Source organism: Vulpes vulpes, chromosome 2 (genome assembly GCF_048418805.1).
Source record: "Vulpes vulpes isolate BD-2025 chromosome 2, VulVul3, whole genome shotgun sequence".
NCBI lineage: Eukaryota > Metazoa > Chordata > Mammalia > Carnivora > Canidae > Vulpes > Vulpes vulpes.
In genome coordinates, this window is record NC_132781.1 from 120,513,846 (window position 1) to 120,530,356 (window position 16,511).

A 16,511-nucleotide genomic window follows, 5' to 3' on the forward strand; every position below is an offset into this window, starting at 1 on the left:
GAGGCCAAGAGTGGGGTAGAGAGAGATGCAGACTCCCTGTTGAGCAGGAAGCCTGTTGCAGAGCTTGATCCTAGGACCCAGAGATGATGACCTGAGCTAAAGGCAGATGCTTAACCCACTGAACCACCCAGGTGTTCCTCAAGCCTTCTTTTAGATTGAGTATTGCTTAGTATTCCATTTTGTCTCTGATATTAATTTATTATATATATGCTCTTTAATTTTTAAGTGGTTGTTCTAGGGTTTATACTAGTTTATACTATGCACCTTTAGCTTATCACCATAAATATAATTAAACTAATATTACACCACTTTGCATATAATGTAGGTGCCCTTTATACTTTCATTTTTCCCCTCTTTGTGTATGTGTACACTGTTACTGCCTCACATGTTATTTGTGTAGTATTTTAAGCCCCACAATATGTTGTTGTTATTTTTGCTTTAAATAATTATCTTTTAAAGAAACTAGAAAGTGAGAAGTTTTTCATATGTAACCTACATTTTTTATATTATTTATTCACGAAAGACACAGAGAGAGAGGCAGAGACATAGGCAGGGGGAGAAGCAGGCTCCCGACAAAGAGCCTGATATGGGATTCTATCCCAGGACTCTGGTATTATGACCTGAGCCAAGGCTGATGCTCAACCACTGAGCCACCCAGGTGCCCCATAACCTGCATTTTTACCATTTCTGTCACTTTACATAGATCCAAGTTTCCATCTGGTGTCATTTTCCTTCAGACTAAAGAACTTCCTTTAGGACAGCCCAGGTAGCTCAGCAGGTTAGGACTGCCTTCAGCCCAGAGTGTCATCCTGGAGACCTGGGATCATGTCCCATGTCGGGCTCCCTGCATGGAGCCTGCTTCTCCCGCTGCCCCTGTCTCTGCCTCTCTCTCTCTCTCTCTCTCTCTCTCTGTGTCTGTCATGAATGAATAAATAAAATCTAAAAAAATAATGAACTTCCTTTAATGTTTCTTGCAGTATAGATCCTCTGGTAACATATCTTCTTGTTTTTTTTTGTTTGTTTGTTTAAAAAAAAATCTTTATTTCACCTTCATTTCTTTTTTTTTTTTTTCACCTTCATTTCTGAAGATACTTTTGCTGGATATAGAATTCTAGACTGACTTTTTTTCTTTTAGTGCTTTGAAGATATTATTTTTCTCTATTCTGCCTTCTGTTGTCTGTAATGAGAAGTTTACAGTCTTTCTTTTTTTTTGTTCCTCTGTATCTAATGTTTCTTTTTCTCTGACTGCTTTTAATTTTTTCTCTTTATCTATGATTTTCAGAAATTTTATTATGGTGGACCTTACTGTGTTTTTCTTGGTGTTTATCCTTCTTGGGACTTACTGAGCTTCTTGAGTCTGTGGATCTACACTTTTCTTTAAATTTGGAAAGTTTTGCACCCTGATGTTTCTAGCAGCAATGTCCACAATAGCCAAACTGTGGAAGGATCCTCAGTGTCCATTGAAAGATGAATGGATAAAGATGTGGCTTATGTATACAATGGAATATTACTCAGCCATTAGAAATTACAAATACCCGCCATTTGCTTCAATGTGGATGGAACTGGAGGGTATTATGCTGAGTGAAATAAGTCAATTGGAGAAGGACAAACATTATATGGTCTCATTCATTTGGGTAATAAAATAATAGTGAAAGGGAATAGAGGGGAAGGGAGAAGAAATGGGTGGAAAATATCAGAAAGGGAGACAGAACATGAGAGACTCCTAACTCTGGGAAACGAACTAGGGGTGTGGAAGGGGAGGAGGCAGGGGGTGGGGGTGACTGGGTAGCAGGCGCTGAGGGGGGCTCTTTTTTAAATTTATTTATTATTTTTTTTAATTTATGGTAGTCACACAGAGAGAGAGAGAGAGAGGCAGAGACATAGGCAGAGGGAGAAGCAGGCTCCATGCACCGGGAGCCCGATGTGGGACTCGATCCCGGGTCTCCAGGATCGTGCCCTGGGCCAAAGGCAGGCGCTAAACTGCTGCGCCACTCAGGGATCCCTGAGGGGGGCTCTTGACGGGATGAGCACTGGGTGTTATTCTGTATGTTGGCAACGTGGACACCAATAAAAAATAAATTTATTATTAAAAAAATAAATTTGGAAAGTTTTGGGCTAGATTCAAATATTCTTACAGACACATGCACAGTTATGGAACTCCAATTTTACTTATGTTAGACCAACTTATATTTTCCCACAAGTTGCTGAAACTGAATTTTCAGTATTTTTTCTCTGTATTTTTCAATTTGGATAATTTCCGTTACTATGTGTTCAAGTTCAGTGATTTTCTTTAGTGTCTAGGCTGCTTTTAATCCCATCTAGTGAAGTTTTCATTTCATATATGTTATTTTTCACTTTTAGAAATTCCATTTAATTCTTTGATTCTCTTCATTTCTATCGTCTTCATGTTTTTCTAAATTCTTGAAAGCATTCATGTTAGCTGTTTTTTTTATTTAAATTCAATTGCCAACATATAACACCCAGTGCTCATCACATCACAAGTTCTCCTGTCACCCAATGCCCCATTCCCCCACCTACCTCCCCATTTGCAACCCTTTGTTTCCCAGAGTCAAGAATCTCTCATGGTTTGTCGTCCTCTAATTTTTCCCCACTCAGTTTACCCCCCTTCCCTTGTGGTACCTTTCACTATTATATTGCACATATGAGTGAAACCATATGATAATTGTCTTTCTCCAGTGGGCTTATTTCACTCAGCATTAACACCTTCCATAATAGCTGTCTTAAGGTCATTGTCTGCTAATTTAATTACTTCTGTCATTTCTAGTGATGATTTTATTCCTTTTTTTAAAAAAATATTTTATTTATTTATTTGACAGAGCATGAGCAGGAGGAGTGGCAGGCAGAAGAGAAGGAGAAGCAGGCTCCCCATTGAGCAAGGAGCCCAATATGGGGCTTGATCCCAGGAACCTGGGATCATGACCTGAGCTAAAGGCAGACACTTAACCAACTGAGTCACCCAGGCACTCCTTCTTCCTGGCTTTCAGTCACAATTTGCTGATTATGTACATGCCTAGTAATGTTTTTGTTGGATAGCAGACCATGTAAATGCTGCATTGTTAAATATTTGGGTTTTGTTGTCTGTCTTTAAAAAGTATTGAAATTTGTTTGAAGGTAGTTATTTGCAGATCTGGTTGATCTTTTCAAGGCTTGTTTTTAAATTTTGTTAGGACAGGTCTACAGAAACCTTTGCATTGGGCTAGTTAGCTTGCTACTAAGTTGTGATCTTTTTTTGACCATTCATCATGATTTTTATATCCTGGCTGAATGAAATCCAAATATTTACTATTCCTGTATGAACTCCAGAAATTGTTCAGCTAATAGCTTCCTTGTTTTTTGCCCAGCTCCAGGAAAATTATCAGTCTATGCATGCTCTGTTAGTGTTCATCTAGAGACTCAGGGGATCCTTATCCAGACTTCCAGAGTTCTTTACATAGCTCCATTCTCTGTTCCACAAATTCTAGCTGCCTCAGTCTTCCCAAACTCTCATTATTTCTACTTCTGAATTTAGCAAGGCTACTTTGTTATTTTTGGGTTTCCCCGTTTATGCCCCATGATCTGAATTTTGCCTCCAGGCAAAATACTAGAGATTCTAGGACTCACCTTACTTGTTTCTCTTCTCTTGGTCTCCCACTCCTTTTAAGCCACTGTCTAAAAAGCATTTTTCCACATATTTTCATCAGTTTTCAAGTTGCTTATAATGGTACAGCTAGTTCTAAATGATCAGAAGCAAAAGTTATTACTTTGCTTTTTGTACTAATATTATATCCTGGAAATCACTGTATATCAATTTATAGAGATCTTCATTTTTTTAATTGCTTCATTAAACTCTATTATAGTAACATGTAATAGTCTATTCAATAAATCTATAGTTTGCCATTTAGGTAATTTCTAATATTTTTGCAATTACAAATAATGCTGTAATGAATAGCCTGATACATATGCATTTTTATAATTTTTGAGGTGTATGTTCAGGGTATATTCCTAAAAGTGTGATTACTAGGTCATAGGGTAAATGCATACATAGATTCATTAGCTATAACTATTTCCTTCAATATAGGTTGTACTGTTTTGTGTTCCTACCAGTAGATGAGAATACTTATTTTCCTGTAGCCACCTCTACAGCGTATGTTGTCAAGATTTTAAAAATTTTGCCAGTGTGATTATTTTAAAAATCTCAAGAGTTTTGATTAGAGTTTCTTTCGTTATGATTGAATTTAAAGATCTTTTCAGCTGTTTAAGAGTCTGTTTATCTCTTTTTAAAAATTGTTCATGTCTTATCATTTTCCTATGTGATTTTTTAGTGTCTTGTCCTAAAATTTAAAAAAAGTTATTTATATATTTAGAGATATTAGCCCTTTGCCCAAGATAGAAGTTTCAAATATTTTTCCCAGTATGTCATTTGTCTTTCAGCTTTGTTTAGGGTATTTTTTTTGCAGTACAGCCTTTTTTACTTTTTATTTTTATCTAATCAAATTCATCAGTCTTCTCTCATATTACATTTAGGTTTTAAGTCATGCTGAGAAAGCCTTGCCCCACAGTGAGGTTATAGAAAAATTCAATTTTCTTCTAGTACTCATATGATTTTTGGTTTTTACATTTGGGTCCTTGATCTGTGTGGCTTTTGTTCTAGTGTGTACTGAGGTATGGATCTAATTTTCTTTTATTTTTTCAACTGGCTGTCTGGTTGTCTTCAGAACTATTTATTTAAAAATTCATCTTTGTCTCAGTGATTTGAAATAGCATCTTTATTGTAAACTAAACTTCTATATTGATAGAAGGCTTAAAGGTCAAAAAGCTACACTTAAAGTTATCAATATATTTGAAGTGAATTACTTCATTAAATAATAAATGATCATACAAGGCTATATTGGTGAGAACTGATATTAAGTTAGATAAAAATATAATAGTATGCTGAGGAAAAAGTAAACAAATTTTATTTCCCTAAGGAGAGTTTATTTTGCAGGTGGTTTCCTGTCATGTTTGAGTTTCTAATAAACAGAGAATACTAATGTGATTAAGACTAGATAATAAGATTAGCATTCAAATGGGTGAAGAGTTAAACATATTTTTTCTTAAACTTTTGATCTCCGAAATCACTGACTGTAGTTTCAAAATGTTTTTTAAAGATTTTATTTAGGGGCACTTGGGTGGCTCCGTTGGTTAAGCACCTGCCTTCAGCTCAGGTCATAGTTTCAGAGTCCTGGGATCTAGCCCTGCATCGGGCTCCCTGCTTCTTCCTCTCCCTTCGTCCATCCCTTTCTCTCTCTCGCTGTCTCAGAGGGAGCATTCATGTGTGCATGAGGGGGTGGGGAGCGGAGGAGGGGCGGGAAGGAGTGGAGGGAGAGGGAAAGAATCTTAAGCAGGCTCTGCTGAGCACAGAGTCCAAGCGGGGCTCAATCTCACTACCCTGAGATTATGACCTGACGCAAAACCAAGAATCAGATGCTCAGCTCAACCAACTGAGCCACCCAGGTGCCCCTATAGTTTCAAAATATTGTTTTAATTTAAATTCAATTAACATATAGTGTATTAGTTTCAGAGGTAGAGTTTAGTGGTCCACCAGTTGCATCTAGCACCCAGTGCTCATTACATCAAGATCCTTCCTTAATGTCCATCACTCAGTTACCTCATCCCCCCTACCTACCTCCCCTCTAGCAACCCTCAGTTTGTTTCCTAGAGTTAAGAGTCTTTTATGGTTTGTCTTCCTTTCTGATTTCATCTTACTTTATTTTTCCCTCCTTTCCCCTATAATCCTGTGTTTTGTTTTTTATTGATGAGATAATTTCATCTTGTTCTGAGGGGAGAAAGAATGAAGGTCTTAGAAAACTTATTCTTAAGATTCATAGATCTTTTCAAATCAAAGTATGCAAGATATTTTTTCATGTAAATAAACATCAGGTAAATATTATGGCTAAACTCTTTAGCTTATTCACCAACTTCTGTAAATTGTGGTACATGTCTAATGAATCTATTGGTTATCTGTTTTTATACTAGTTCTCCTTAAGTGATGCCTTAATTTGACCTAAGAATATTTCTCAATTAGACAAATTAAGTTAAATTGAAAGACTACTAGGTGATATTTAGGATTTTAAGGGGATAATACATTTTCCTTGAATGCAATAATTTAGCAGTACCAGGAGCAGGGTTTTCTGATATTACTGATCCTCTGAGAATAAATAATATAAACAATATATGAATAATATAAATAATAATAATAATATGATTTATTACCTAATATTTAAAAGAGATATTAGGACACATTTTGTTTTATAAATAATATGTTGATAATAATAATAATATGAAGATGAAGATGATGATGATGATGATGTAGTTACCCAATGTTTAAAAAAGATATTAGGACACGTTTTTGGAGAGGTTCCTCTGTGCCAGGCAAAGCCAGCTTCGTGAACATGATCTATGCAGTCACATCGGTCCCCTTTCTTAGAAGGGCCCTGAATTTTGGCTAATGCCCTGCTGTTACTATCTTGAAATATTTAATTTTTAAACAAGGAGCCCCCTGTTTTCATTTTTCATTGGCCTTACAAATTAGTCAACCAGTCATAGGACAGTATTTAAGGTATTTGACTTAGGTAGTAGCAGTAGAGAGGGAAAGTAATTGATAGAGTCAAATACATTTTGGACATAGTAAGTGTTGGCATGTCCTGGTAGCTAACTGAATGTGGGAATATAGAAAAAGATGTTAAGAATGACTTGGGGATTTTTTTAAAGAAGGTTTTACTTTTTAAGTTATCTCTGCACTCAGTGTGGGGTTTTGAAGTCAAAACCCCAAGATCAAGAGTTGTATGCCTTACCAACTGAGCCAGCCAGGCACCCTGGACTTGGGTTTTTTGACTCAGTGGTTGCCTGAGGCTAGGGGTAAGGAGCAAGAATTGACTGCAGACATGATTAAGACATTTTGGGGGTGATGGGAATATAGTAAAACTGGATTGTGGTGTTGACTGCATAACTATAAATTTACTAAAAATCATTGTCTAGGTGAACTCTGTGGTAAGTATAAAGCTATTAGAATATTAACAGTTTGAAATGTCAGTGGTTGTGTTAAGGGGTGCTATTATTATTCCCATCTAATATATAAAGAAAATGAAAAAGAAATTAAAAATAAGAATTTCATGGTTACACAGCCACTAAGTATAATATCCAGTAGTGAAACTCAGGTCTTTTGACATGTAGGCTTCATTCTTGACAACTGTAATATATTTACTTTCTGTTTTAAAATTGTCTTTGGGCAGTCCGGGTGGCTCAGCGGTTTAGCACCGCCTTCAGCCCAGGGGTGTGATCCTGGAGAGCCAGGATTGAGCCCCACGTTGGACTCCCTGCATGGAACCTGCTTCTCCCTCTGCCTGTGTCTCTGCCCCTCTCTCTCTCTCTCTCTCTCTCTCTCTCTCTCTCTGTCTCTCATGAATAAATAAATAAAATCTTAAAAAAATAAAATAAAATTGTCTTTGCTGTATCTCATTGATCAGAAGCTCTCTTGAAGTAATAGAAAAGAGGGGCACCTGGGTGGCTAAGTTGGTTAATAAGCATCTGCCTTCAGCTTAGGTCATGATCCTGGAGTCCTGGAATTGAGCCCCACATTGGGCTCCCTGTTCAGCGGGGAATTTGGTTCCCCCACTCCCTCTGCCCTTCCTCTTGGTTGTGTTCTCTTTCTTTCCTTCAAATAAATAAATAAACGAAATATTCATTTAAAAAATTATAGAAAAGAAAGGATATCGTAAAATTGTGTTGATCCCATAACATTAGTGCTTCCATTTGCCCTTAATAAAGGCAACACATAACGCATCCAATCCTATCTTTGTTTTTTTCTCTAGTGTGAATTTTACCACACCTTATTTGTCTCTTTAGCAAACTGTATTTTGTTTTTCAAATAATTAGGTTAAGAAATAGTTTCATTAGGCCTACTGGTAGCTTGAAAGAGTGACTGTATCTTCCAAAAATGCATACACTTAGGGAAAATGAATGCATAAAATTGATTGTATGTAATCCTTAGTGCATTTTTTGATTACTAGGCCACTGGCATAAAGATTGCTGTATTAATAAGCATTAGATATAGAGATATGTTGGTCAAATTTACTAGATGAATACATTCTAGGACTCTAATGTATAGTATATTGACTATAGTTAACAGTACTGTAATATATACTTGGAATTTGCTGAGAGTGTATCTTTTTTAAAATTAATTAATTTTTTGTACATATTTTTTAATTGGAGTTCAGTTTGCCAACGTATAGCATAACACCCAGTGCCCATCCCATCAAGTGCCCCCCTCAGTGCCCGTCACCCAGTCACTCCCACCCCCTGCCCACCTCCCTTTCCACCACCCCTTGTTCGTTTCCCAGAGTTAGGAGTCTCACATGTTCTGTCTCCCTTTCTGATATTTCCCACTCATTTTTTCTCCTTTCCCCTTTATTCCCTTTCACTATTTTTTATATTCCCCAAATGAATGAGACCATATAATGTCTGTCCTCTGATTGACTTATTTCACTCAGCATAATTGTTCTCACTACACACACACACACATCAGTAACCAATGGCAGTGATGGATGTGTTAATTATGTTATGGTAATTATTTTATAATATAATAAAACATCATGTTTACACCTTTTTTTTTAGATTTTATTTATTTATTCATGAGAGACACAGAGAGAAAGGCAGAGGGAGAAGCAAGCTCCATGCAGGTAGCCCAATGCGGGACTTGATCCTGGAACTTGAGGATCATTTCTGAGCCGAAGGCAGTTCAACCACGGAGCCACCCAGGTGTCCCCATGTTTACACCTTAAATGTTTACAATTATATTTGTCAGTTATGCCTTTTTAAAAGATTTTATTTATTTGAGAGAGAGAGAGAGAGAGAGAGAGAGAAAACACAAGTGGCAGGGAGGGAGAGAGGGAGATGGAAAAGTATATTCTATTGCTGATCAGGGAGCCAACCTAGGGCTGGATCCCAGAACCTCATTAAGCAGATGCTTAAATGATTGAGCCACCCAGGTTGCCCTCAAGTATACTTTAATAAAGTAGGGGGAGGGAGAAGCTCAGTAGTAAGTGCCTACTGTACTAGCTGCCAGGGATATAAGTGGTTGTCAAAACAGCCATGGTCTCAACCTCCTACAGCTTTTTTTTTAGTGGAAGAAGCAGACATTATGCTTAAACAATAAATAATTATAAAATATTAAATTCTAAAATATTAAGTTCTAAAATTGTTCAACAAAGGAAAATATAAGGTGCTCTGAGAATATAACAAAGAATCCTGGTTTTAACTGGAGTTTAGTGGAAGACCTCTATTAGGAAATAGCATTTAAAGTGAGATCTGAAAGATTCATAGAAATTAACAAAGCAAAGGGAGGGAGGGGAGAGCAGCTTTCCTAGGAGAGGAGTATCCTTTGTAAAGGCTCTGGGGCACAAGAAAGCTTGGCTGATGACCATACCTTATAATGGAGTGTCAAGAGAAGACATGAGGATTTAGATACTGTGCAAAGGATTTGGTATTTTATTTCAAGAGCAGTGAGATGCTACTGAGGAGTTTTCAGCTGGATAATTGTATCATCTTATTAAAACTTTAAGATCAAGGACACCTGGTGGCTCAGTAGGTGAATGTCCAACTCTTGGTTTCAGCTCAGGTCATGTCCTCAGGGTCATGGCATCCTGCTCAGGGTTGGGCTCCATGTTCAGCATGGAGTGTGCTTGAGATTCTCTCCCTCTGCTCCTACCCCCGCTTGTACACTCTGTCAAGTAAATAAATAAAATATTTTTAAAAATGTTTTAAGGTCATTGTGGCTACTGTGGAAAATGGATCCAAGAGGGTTCTGCTGGCTTATGAAGAGGTCTTAAGAAAACTGTGGATCTTATTATAAGTGAGAAAACTATTTCAGCTTTTAAATGAGAAGCCATGTTGTAATTAAGTCATGGTGAATGGAAAAAATGATAAATCAGTACATTTCCAAATAAACCACAGATCAGTGTTTTTCAAACAGTAATGTTCATTAGATCACACAGGTATTTTGTTAAATCAAAATCTGGCCAGTAGGTTCAGAGTGGGGCACTTCTGCATTTCTGACAAGCTCCTAAGTGATGCCTATGCCATTGGTTCTTGGCTCACACTTTGAGTAACAAGTGACTAGGCTATATTCTATATTCTAAACATATTCCATAGACTATATTCTGTCTTTGATGCCCATCATTCTTCTTGGTCAATTGTCATAGTATTTAAAATTAGAGGGTTTAAAAGATAAATTATTGAGGACATGGAGAAAGAGGTCAAATAGGGCTTTTCATCTCTTCAGTAAGTACTCTCTATATACTGATTTATCTAACCTATTTCCCTGCCTCAGGGTTTATTCATACTTCAGAAAGGACTGTATACAATCAAAGTGATGTCCAAGACAAGTATACAGAAATAGTATAAGGCTCTAAAACTTTATATCTCATAGTTAATGGAGTGACTTGCATCAGTAATTGAGGCTTACTCTATGCCAGGCATTTTACCTGCCTTATTCATTTTATAAGATAAGAAACCCAGAAATCCTGTGAGAGTGTACAACTTAGCTAGCTTATTTCATACTTGATTCTCTTATGTATTATCCTAATCATTGCTATTTTGTTTGTTTCATGAATTATAATCCTAAATGCAAAAAACTCAAGGCTCTTTATTCTATGGGTTAAAGACTTTTGTATTCTCTGAAGACTATGAAGCTTTGCTGCTGTATCTCAGTCATTTTTGTAAAGGTGATAAATAGGCCTGGATTTTTTCTGTTTTGGAGGGAGGGAGATATTATCCTTTTTTTTTCTTTTCTTTTTTTTTTTTAGCAATGCAACCTCTCTTTGTGGCATATGAACACAGGATGTTGAGAAATGGATTGATCATGTAAAAAGAAGCATTGGAGATTATGCTTTATGCTTGAGATTATGTTTGTTTTGAAAGACGGGATAGGGAAATGTCATGTTGCTCTCTGGTTCTTAAAAAATGAGATCTAGGGCAGCCCCAGTGGCGCAGTGGTTTAGTGCTGCCTGCAGCCCAGGGTGTGATCCTGGAGACCCTGGATCGAGTCCCACATCAGGCTCCTTGCATGGAGCCTGCTTCTCCCTCTGCCTCTCTCTCTCTCTCTCTCTCTCTCTCTGTGTGTGTGTGTGTGTGTGTTTCTCATGAATAAATAAATAAATAAATCTTTAAAAAAAAGAAATGAGATCTAAACAACATTCACTTTTAAAAGAAACTCTAATTTTAAATTTCATAAAACACAGTTAAACAAAGAGTGGCTCCTGTTGATTTTCTCTACTGAAAAAGTAACAGAATTGTACAGTCTCATTAGGTAAAAGATAAAGCTGAAATTATTCACATTTCCACAGAAATGTTAAATGCCCCCTTACATGTAGAGTCCAGTTAGGTAGGATTTACCTAGCCCTCTGACTAACCAAATTTGTGGTTTTCTGGGCAGTGTTGTGCCTTTTTAAGTTTGTTTTGACCCTCCCTTCTTGTCAGTTACACACATTATATGGTTTATTCATTTGGGGAAAATAAAAAATAGTGAAAAGGAATAAAGGGGAAAGGAGAAAAATGAGTGGGAAATATCAGAAAGGGAGACAGAACATGAAAGACTCCTAACTCTGGGAAACGAATCTAGGGGTGGTGGAAGGGGAGGTGGGCGGGAAGTGGGGGGGTGACTGGGTGAGGCGCACTGAGGTGGGCACTTGACAGGATGAGCACTGGGTGTTATTCTATATGTTGGCAAATTGAACACCAATAAAAAATAAATTTATAAAAAAATAAAATAAAATGTAGAATAGGCTTTGGCTCAGTTTGAAAACTTGCAGAACGGCCAGCTTCATCGCTCTGCAGTTGGCTTTCCAGGCTAAGATAGGTATACAGGTGTACAGACAACTGCCAAGGAAGGCACTTTGGCCTTACTCTGGAAAGAATCCAAAGGAAAGTGAAGTTTCTGTCGTAGCGTTCGTCCTGCGCTTGGAGAGCCCGGCGCTAGCGCATTCTTCGTGCAGTTATTGGCTGGGACTCTGCGTGCCGCTGTCGGCCAATGAAGACGCTGGAGATCCGGTCCCGGCCCGTCCCCTCTCCGCGCCCTGGGATGAGGCAGAGACTGAACAGCCGGCGAGCAAATCAACGGCATCCAGAAAGCCATGTCCGACTCCGCGCCCTGCGCTCAAGCGCTAACCCGCTGAAAGTTTCTCAGCGAAAAAGCCGGAAAGATCTGGACCCCGCTAAGAAGAACTACCTTTGAGTGAGATGGTCTCAGAGGCCTGCAGGAGCGGACTGGTAAGCACCGGGAAAGTGGTGGGAATTTTGTTTCTGCTTGGTGCTTTGCACAAGGGTTCTGCGGTGGTTCGCTATGAGATCCTGGAGGAGAGAGAGAAAGGTTTTGCAGTGGGCAACGTGGTCACGGACCTTGGTTTGGATCTCGGCAGCCTGTCAACCCGCAGGCTCCAGGTGTTGCCCGGAGCTAGCCGAAGGTTCTTTGAGGTGAACCGGAAGACTGGAGAGATGTTCGTGAACGACCGCCTGGATCGAGAGGAGCTTTGCGGGACATTGCCCTCCTGTACCATAACTCTGGAGCTGGTAGTGGAGACCCCACTAGAGCTGTTCAGCGCAGAAGTGGTGGTCCAGGATATTAACGACAACAATCCCACTTTCCCTACACGGGAAATGAAATTGGAGATTAGCGAGGCGGTGGCCCCAGGCACGCGCTTCCCGCTGGAGAGCGCGCATGATCCTGATGTAGGAAGCAACTCTTTACAAACCTATGAGCTGAGCCTCAATGAGTACTTTGCGCTTCGCGTTCAGACGCGAGAGGACAGCACCAAGTATGCGGAGCTGGTGCTGGAGCGCGGCCTTGATTGGGAGCGAGAGCCAAGTCTCCAGTTGGTGCTGACGGCTTTGGATGGAGGAACCCCGGCTCGATCCGCCACCCTTCCCATTCGTATCACTGTGCTGGACGCGAATGACAATGCACCCGCCTTCAATCAGTCTTTGTACCGCGCGAGTGTCCTGGAGGATGCACCCCCCGGCACTGTCGTGGTTCAAGTTCATGCAACCGATCTGGATGAAGGCCCCAATGGTGAAATAATTTACTCTTTTGGCAGCCACAACCGCGCCAGTGTGCGAGACCTGTTCTCCTTAGACCCTGTAACGGGTATGCTGACAATCAAGGGTCTCCTGGACTTCGAAGACACAAAGCTCCACGAGATTTACATACAGGCCAAAGACAAAGGTGCCACTCCAGAAGGGGCACATTGCAAAGTTTTAGTAGAGGTTGTGGATGTGAATGACAATGCCCCAGAGATCACAGTCACCTCTGTGTACAGCCCAGTCCCCGAGGATGCCCCTCTTGGAACTGTCATTGCTTTGCTCAGCGTGATTGATCTGGATGCTGGGGAGAATGGATTGGTGACTTGTGAGGTTCCTTCAGGTCTCCCCTTCAGCCTTACTTCTTCCCTCAAGAATTATTTTACTTTGAAAACCAGCGTAGCCCTGGATCGTGAGACTGTCCCAGAATACAACCTCAGCATCACCGCTCGAGATGCAGGAACCCCTTCCCTCTCAGCTCTTACAGTCGTGCGGGTACAAGTATCTGACATCAACGACAACCCTCCACAGTCTTCCCAATCCTCTTATGATGTTTATGTTGAGGAAAATAACATCCCTGGGGTGCCAATACTAAACCTAAGTGTCTGGGACCCAGATGCCCCGCAGAATGCCCACCTTTCCTTCTTTCTCTTGGAGCAAGGAGCTGAAAATGGGCTAGTGGGCCGCTATTTCACAATAAATCGTGACAATGGCATTGTGTCATCCTTAGTATCCCTGGATTATGAAGATCGACGAGAATTTGAAATAACAGTTTACGTCACTGATGGGGGCACTCCAGTCCTGAGCACCAACATCAGCGTGAATATATTTGTCACTGACCGCAATGACAATGCCCCCCAGGTCTTATACCCCCGGCCTGGCCGGGCCTCAGTGGAGATGCTGCCCAGATCTACTGCTGCTGGTCATGTGGTTACACGGGTGGTAGGCTGGGACCCTGATGCAGGGCACAATGCCTGGCTTTGCTACAGCCTCCTGGGAGCCTCCAACCAAAGCCTTTTTGTTGTAGGGCTTCACACAGGTCAAGTCAGCACTTCCCGCCCAGTCCAGGACACAGATGTGCCCAGGCAGACTCTTATGGTCTTGATCAAAGACAATGGGGAGCCATCACTGTCCACCACGGCAACCCTGACTGTGTCAGTAACTGAGGAATCTCCTGAAGCCCGGGCTGAGTTCCCCTCGGGCTCTGGCCCTCGGGAGCAGAATAAAAATCTCACCTTTTATCTACTCCTCTCTCTAATCCTGGTTTCTGTGGGGTTTGCAGTCACAGTATTGGGAGTGATTATATTCAAAGTTTACAAGTGGAAACAGTCCAGGCACCTGTACCGAGCTCCAGTGAGCTCCCTGTACCGAACACCAGTGTCCTCTCTACATGCAGATGCCGTGCGGAGTGGCCTGATGCCACCGCACCTTTACCACCAGGTGTACCTTACCACTGACTCACGCCACAGTGACACCCTGCTGAAGAAAGCTGGGGCTGCCAGCCCACTGACCAGCCACCAGAACACCCTGCGGAGCTGTGATCCTGTGTTCTATAGGCAAGTTTTGGGTGCAGAGAGCTCCCCTCCCGGACAGGTAAGGGTTAGCATTAAAATTAATGGTTTACTGATAATTTTCCTTTTCCTGTACAGATCCCATACCTTGTTCTCAGATGATTTTCTGTGAAGGAAATAAAATTCTAGGCATCCTTTAAATTTTAATTCAAATACACTGCTGGAAATAATGTGTACATTACTTACAAAATATTTTTATGTTATAGTAGAAATGCATGCATGTTATAGAAAATTTGGAAACTAGCGAAGAGTATAAAGGAATAATAACTAACGTAAATCCCCAAACCTAAACATATAACCACCATTAATTATAAAAGTAAAAGTAATCATTTATTTTGAAAATAAACCCAGACAATCCAAAAGAACATACAGTGCAAATTGAAAATTCTTTTGTACTCCCAGTGTTATTCTCTATCCTTCCAGCATATTTTTCTTAAGTATTTATACAATGTAAAAGGTAGGTAAATCTGTATCTTGGGAAAGGTAAAGCTTTTATTTATTTAGGCTGGTGTGCAGGTAACTACAAGGCTTTTGTCTTGGAGCAAAACCTATACACACCTCCAGCTGTGGGAGAACCACTGTTATTTTATTACTAATAAGTATGTTATTGTTATTAACCCTTAGATTTGGCAGTTAGATGGGGCTCCACTACTCATCAGCTATGGGTCCTTGGCCAGGTTAATCTCAAAGCCAGGTGTACCATAAGTGTTAAAAAAATTCTTAGTTATTACTATTATTATTTTTATTCTTTACCTACCTCAAATCTTAAACACACATTGGAAATGAGAAAATCTGGAGACAGCCAAAAATGACAAAGTAGAGGCAAAAATGGAAACGCTAAGGAAAGATAACAGCCAGAAAGAAGCAGCTGTCAGACTGGAAAACAACTGGCATTTTCCCTAGAACAGTGTTCTTAAACTTGGTTGCACACTAGAATTACCTGGGGACCTCTTAAAAAGGGGTCATACCCCAGACCAATTAAAGCACAATCTCTGGGTGTGAGACGCAGAGATCAGTATTTCTTGAAGGTCCCCAAGTGATTCTAAGGTGCAGACTAGTTTGAAAAACTACTGCTCTAGAATCTACAAGTCTATCAATGCATTTATGAAGCAAAGTGTAGTTCTGGTGTTCATAGAACCAGACTTAATGGGCCAGGCTGAACTTAGAAAATTCTGTTATTTCCCAACCTTAAAATGTATAGAATATCTCTATCAACTTGTTGAACTGCTATGGTTATACCTGAAACTAAGGTAGCATTGTGTGTCAACTACACTCAAATAAATGTGTTTTAAAAATAAGAGGAGCAAGGTGGGGAAGACCTCAGAGGATGCTTTAGTCATCTAAAGATAAAATCTTTAAAAAAATAAAAAATAAAAAAATAAAGATAAAATCTTCCTAAACCACTAGCGGCTGGGCAGCTATTTAAACATCTAGAGCTGGGCAATGGGTATGGAACCTCTTTGAGGGATGACAAAAAATGTTCTATATTTAGACTGTGGTGATGGTTGTATCCTTTTAGTCTATGTGAATATACTAAAAACCATCAGATTGTGCACCTTAAATGAATGAATTATATGGTATGTGAACTATATCTCAATAAAGCTGTTTTTACCTTGTAAAGATGAGAGAATCACACACCTAGCATAAGTCAGGGATATGTGGGATTAAGGCTTTAGGATGTTCCAATGCCAGTTGTCAACCATATGCTTGTTGGTTTGAGTGTTAACTTGCAGATATTAAGACCTAAAGAGGTGTAGTTCTTGGATATGAAAGGCATGAGTAAAAGGCCAGTTTATGGTCATACAGATGACAAACTAGTAGAAAATATCA

The 16,511-nt window shown here is 39.7% G+C and overlaps 1 protein-coding gene across 21 annotated transcripts in view; it reads left to right on the forward strand.

The window, feature by feature from the left end:
- Nucleotides 1-16,511, forward strand: part of LOC112934395 (protocadherin gamma-C4) — a 186,454-nt gene that overhangs the window by 143,488 nt on the left and 26,455 nt on the right. The window contains exon 1 of one of the 21 annotated variants that reach the window (XM_026017862.2): nt 11,453-14,703. The exons of 19 other annotated variants lie outside the window; for them this stretch is intronic. In XM_026017862.2, the coding sequence (XP_025873647.1) occupies nt 12,274-14,703 (2,430 nt within the window). In that variant the 5' untranslated portion in view covers nt 11,453-12,273. Of the gene's footprint in view, nt 1-11,452; nt 14,704-16,511 lie in introns of those variants that run through there. One more of the 21 variants, XM_072749822.1, reaches the window with a different exon arrangement.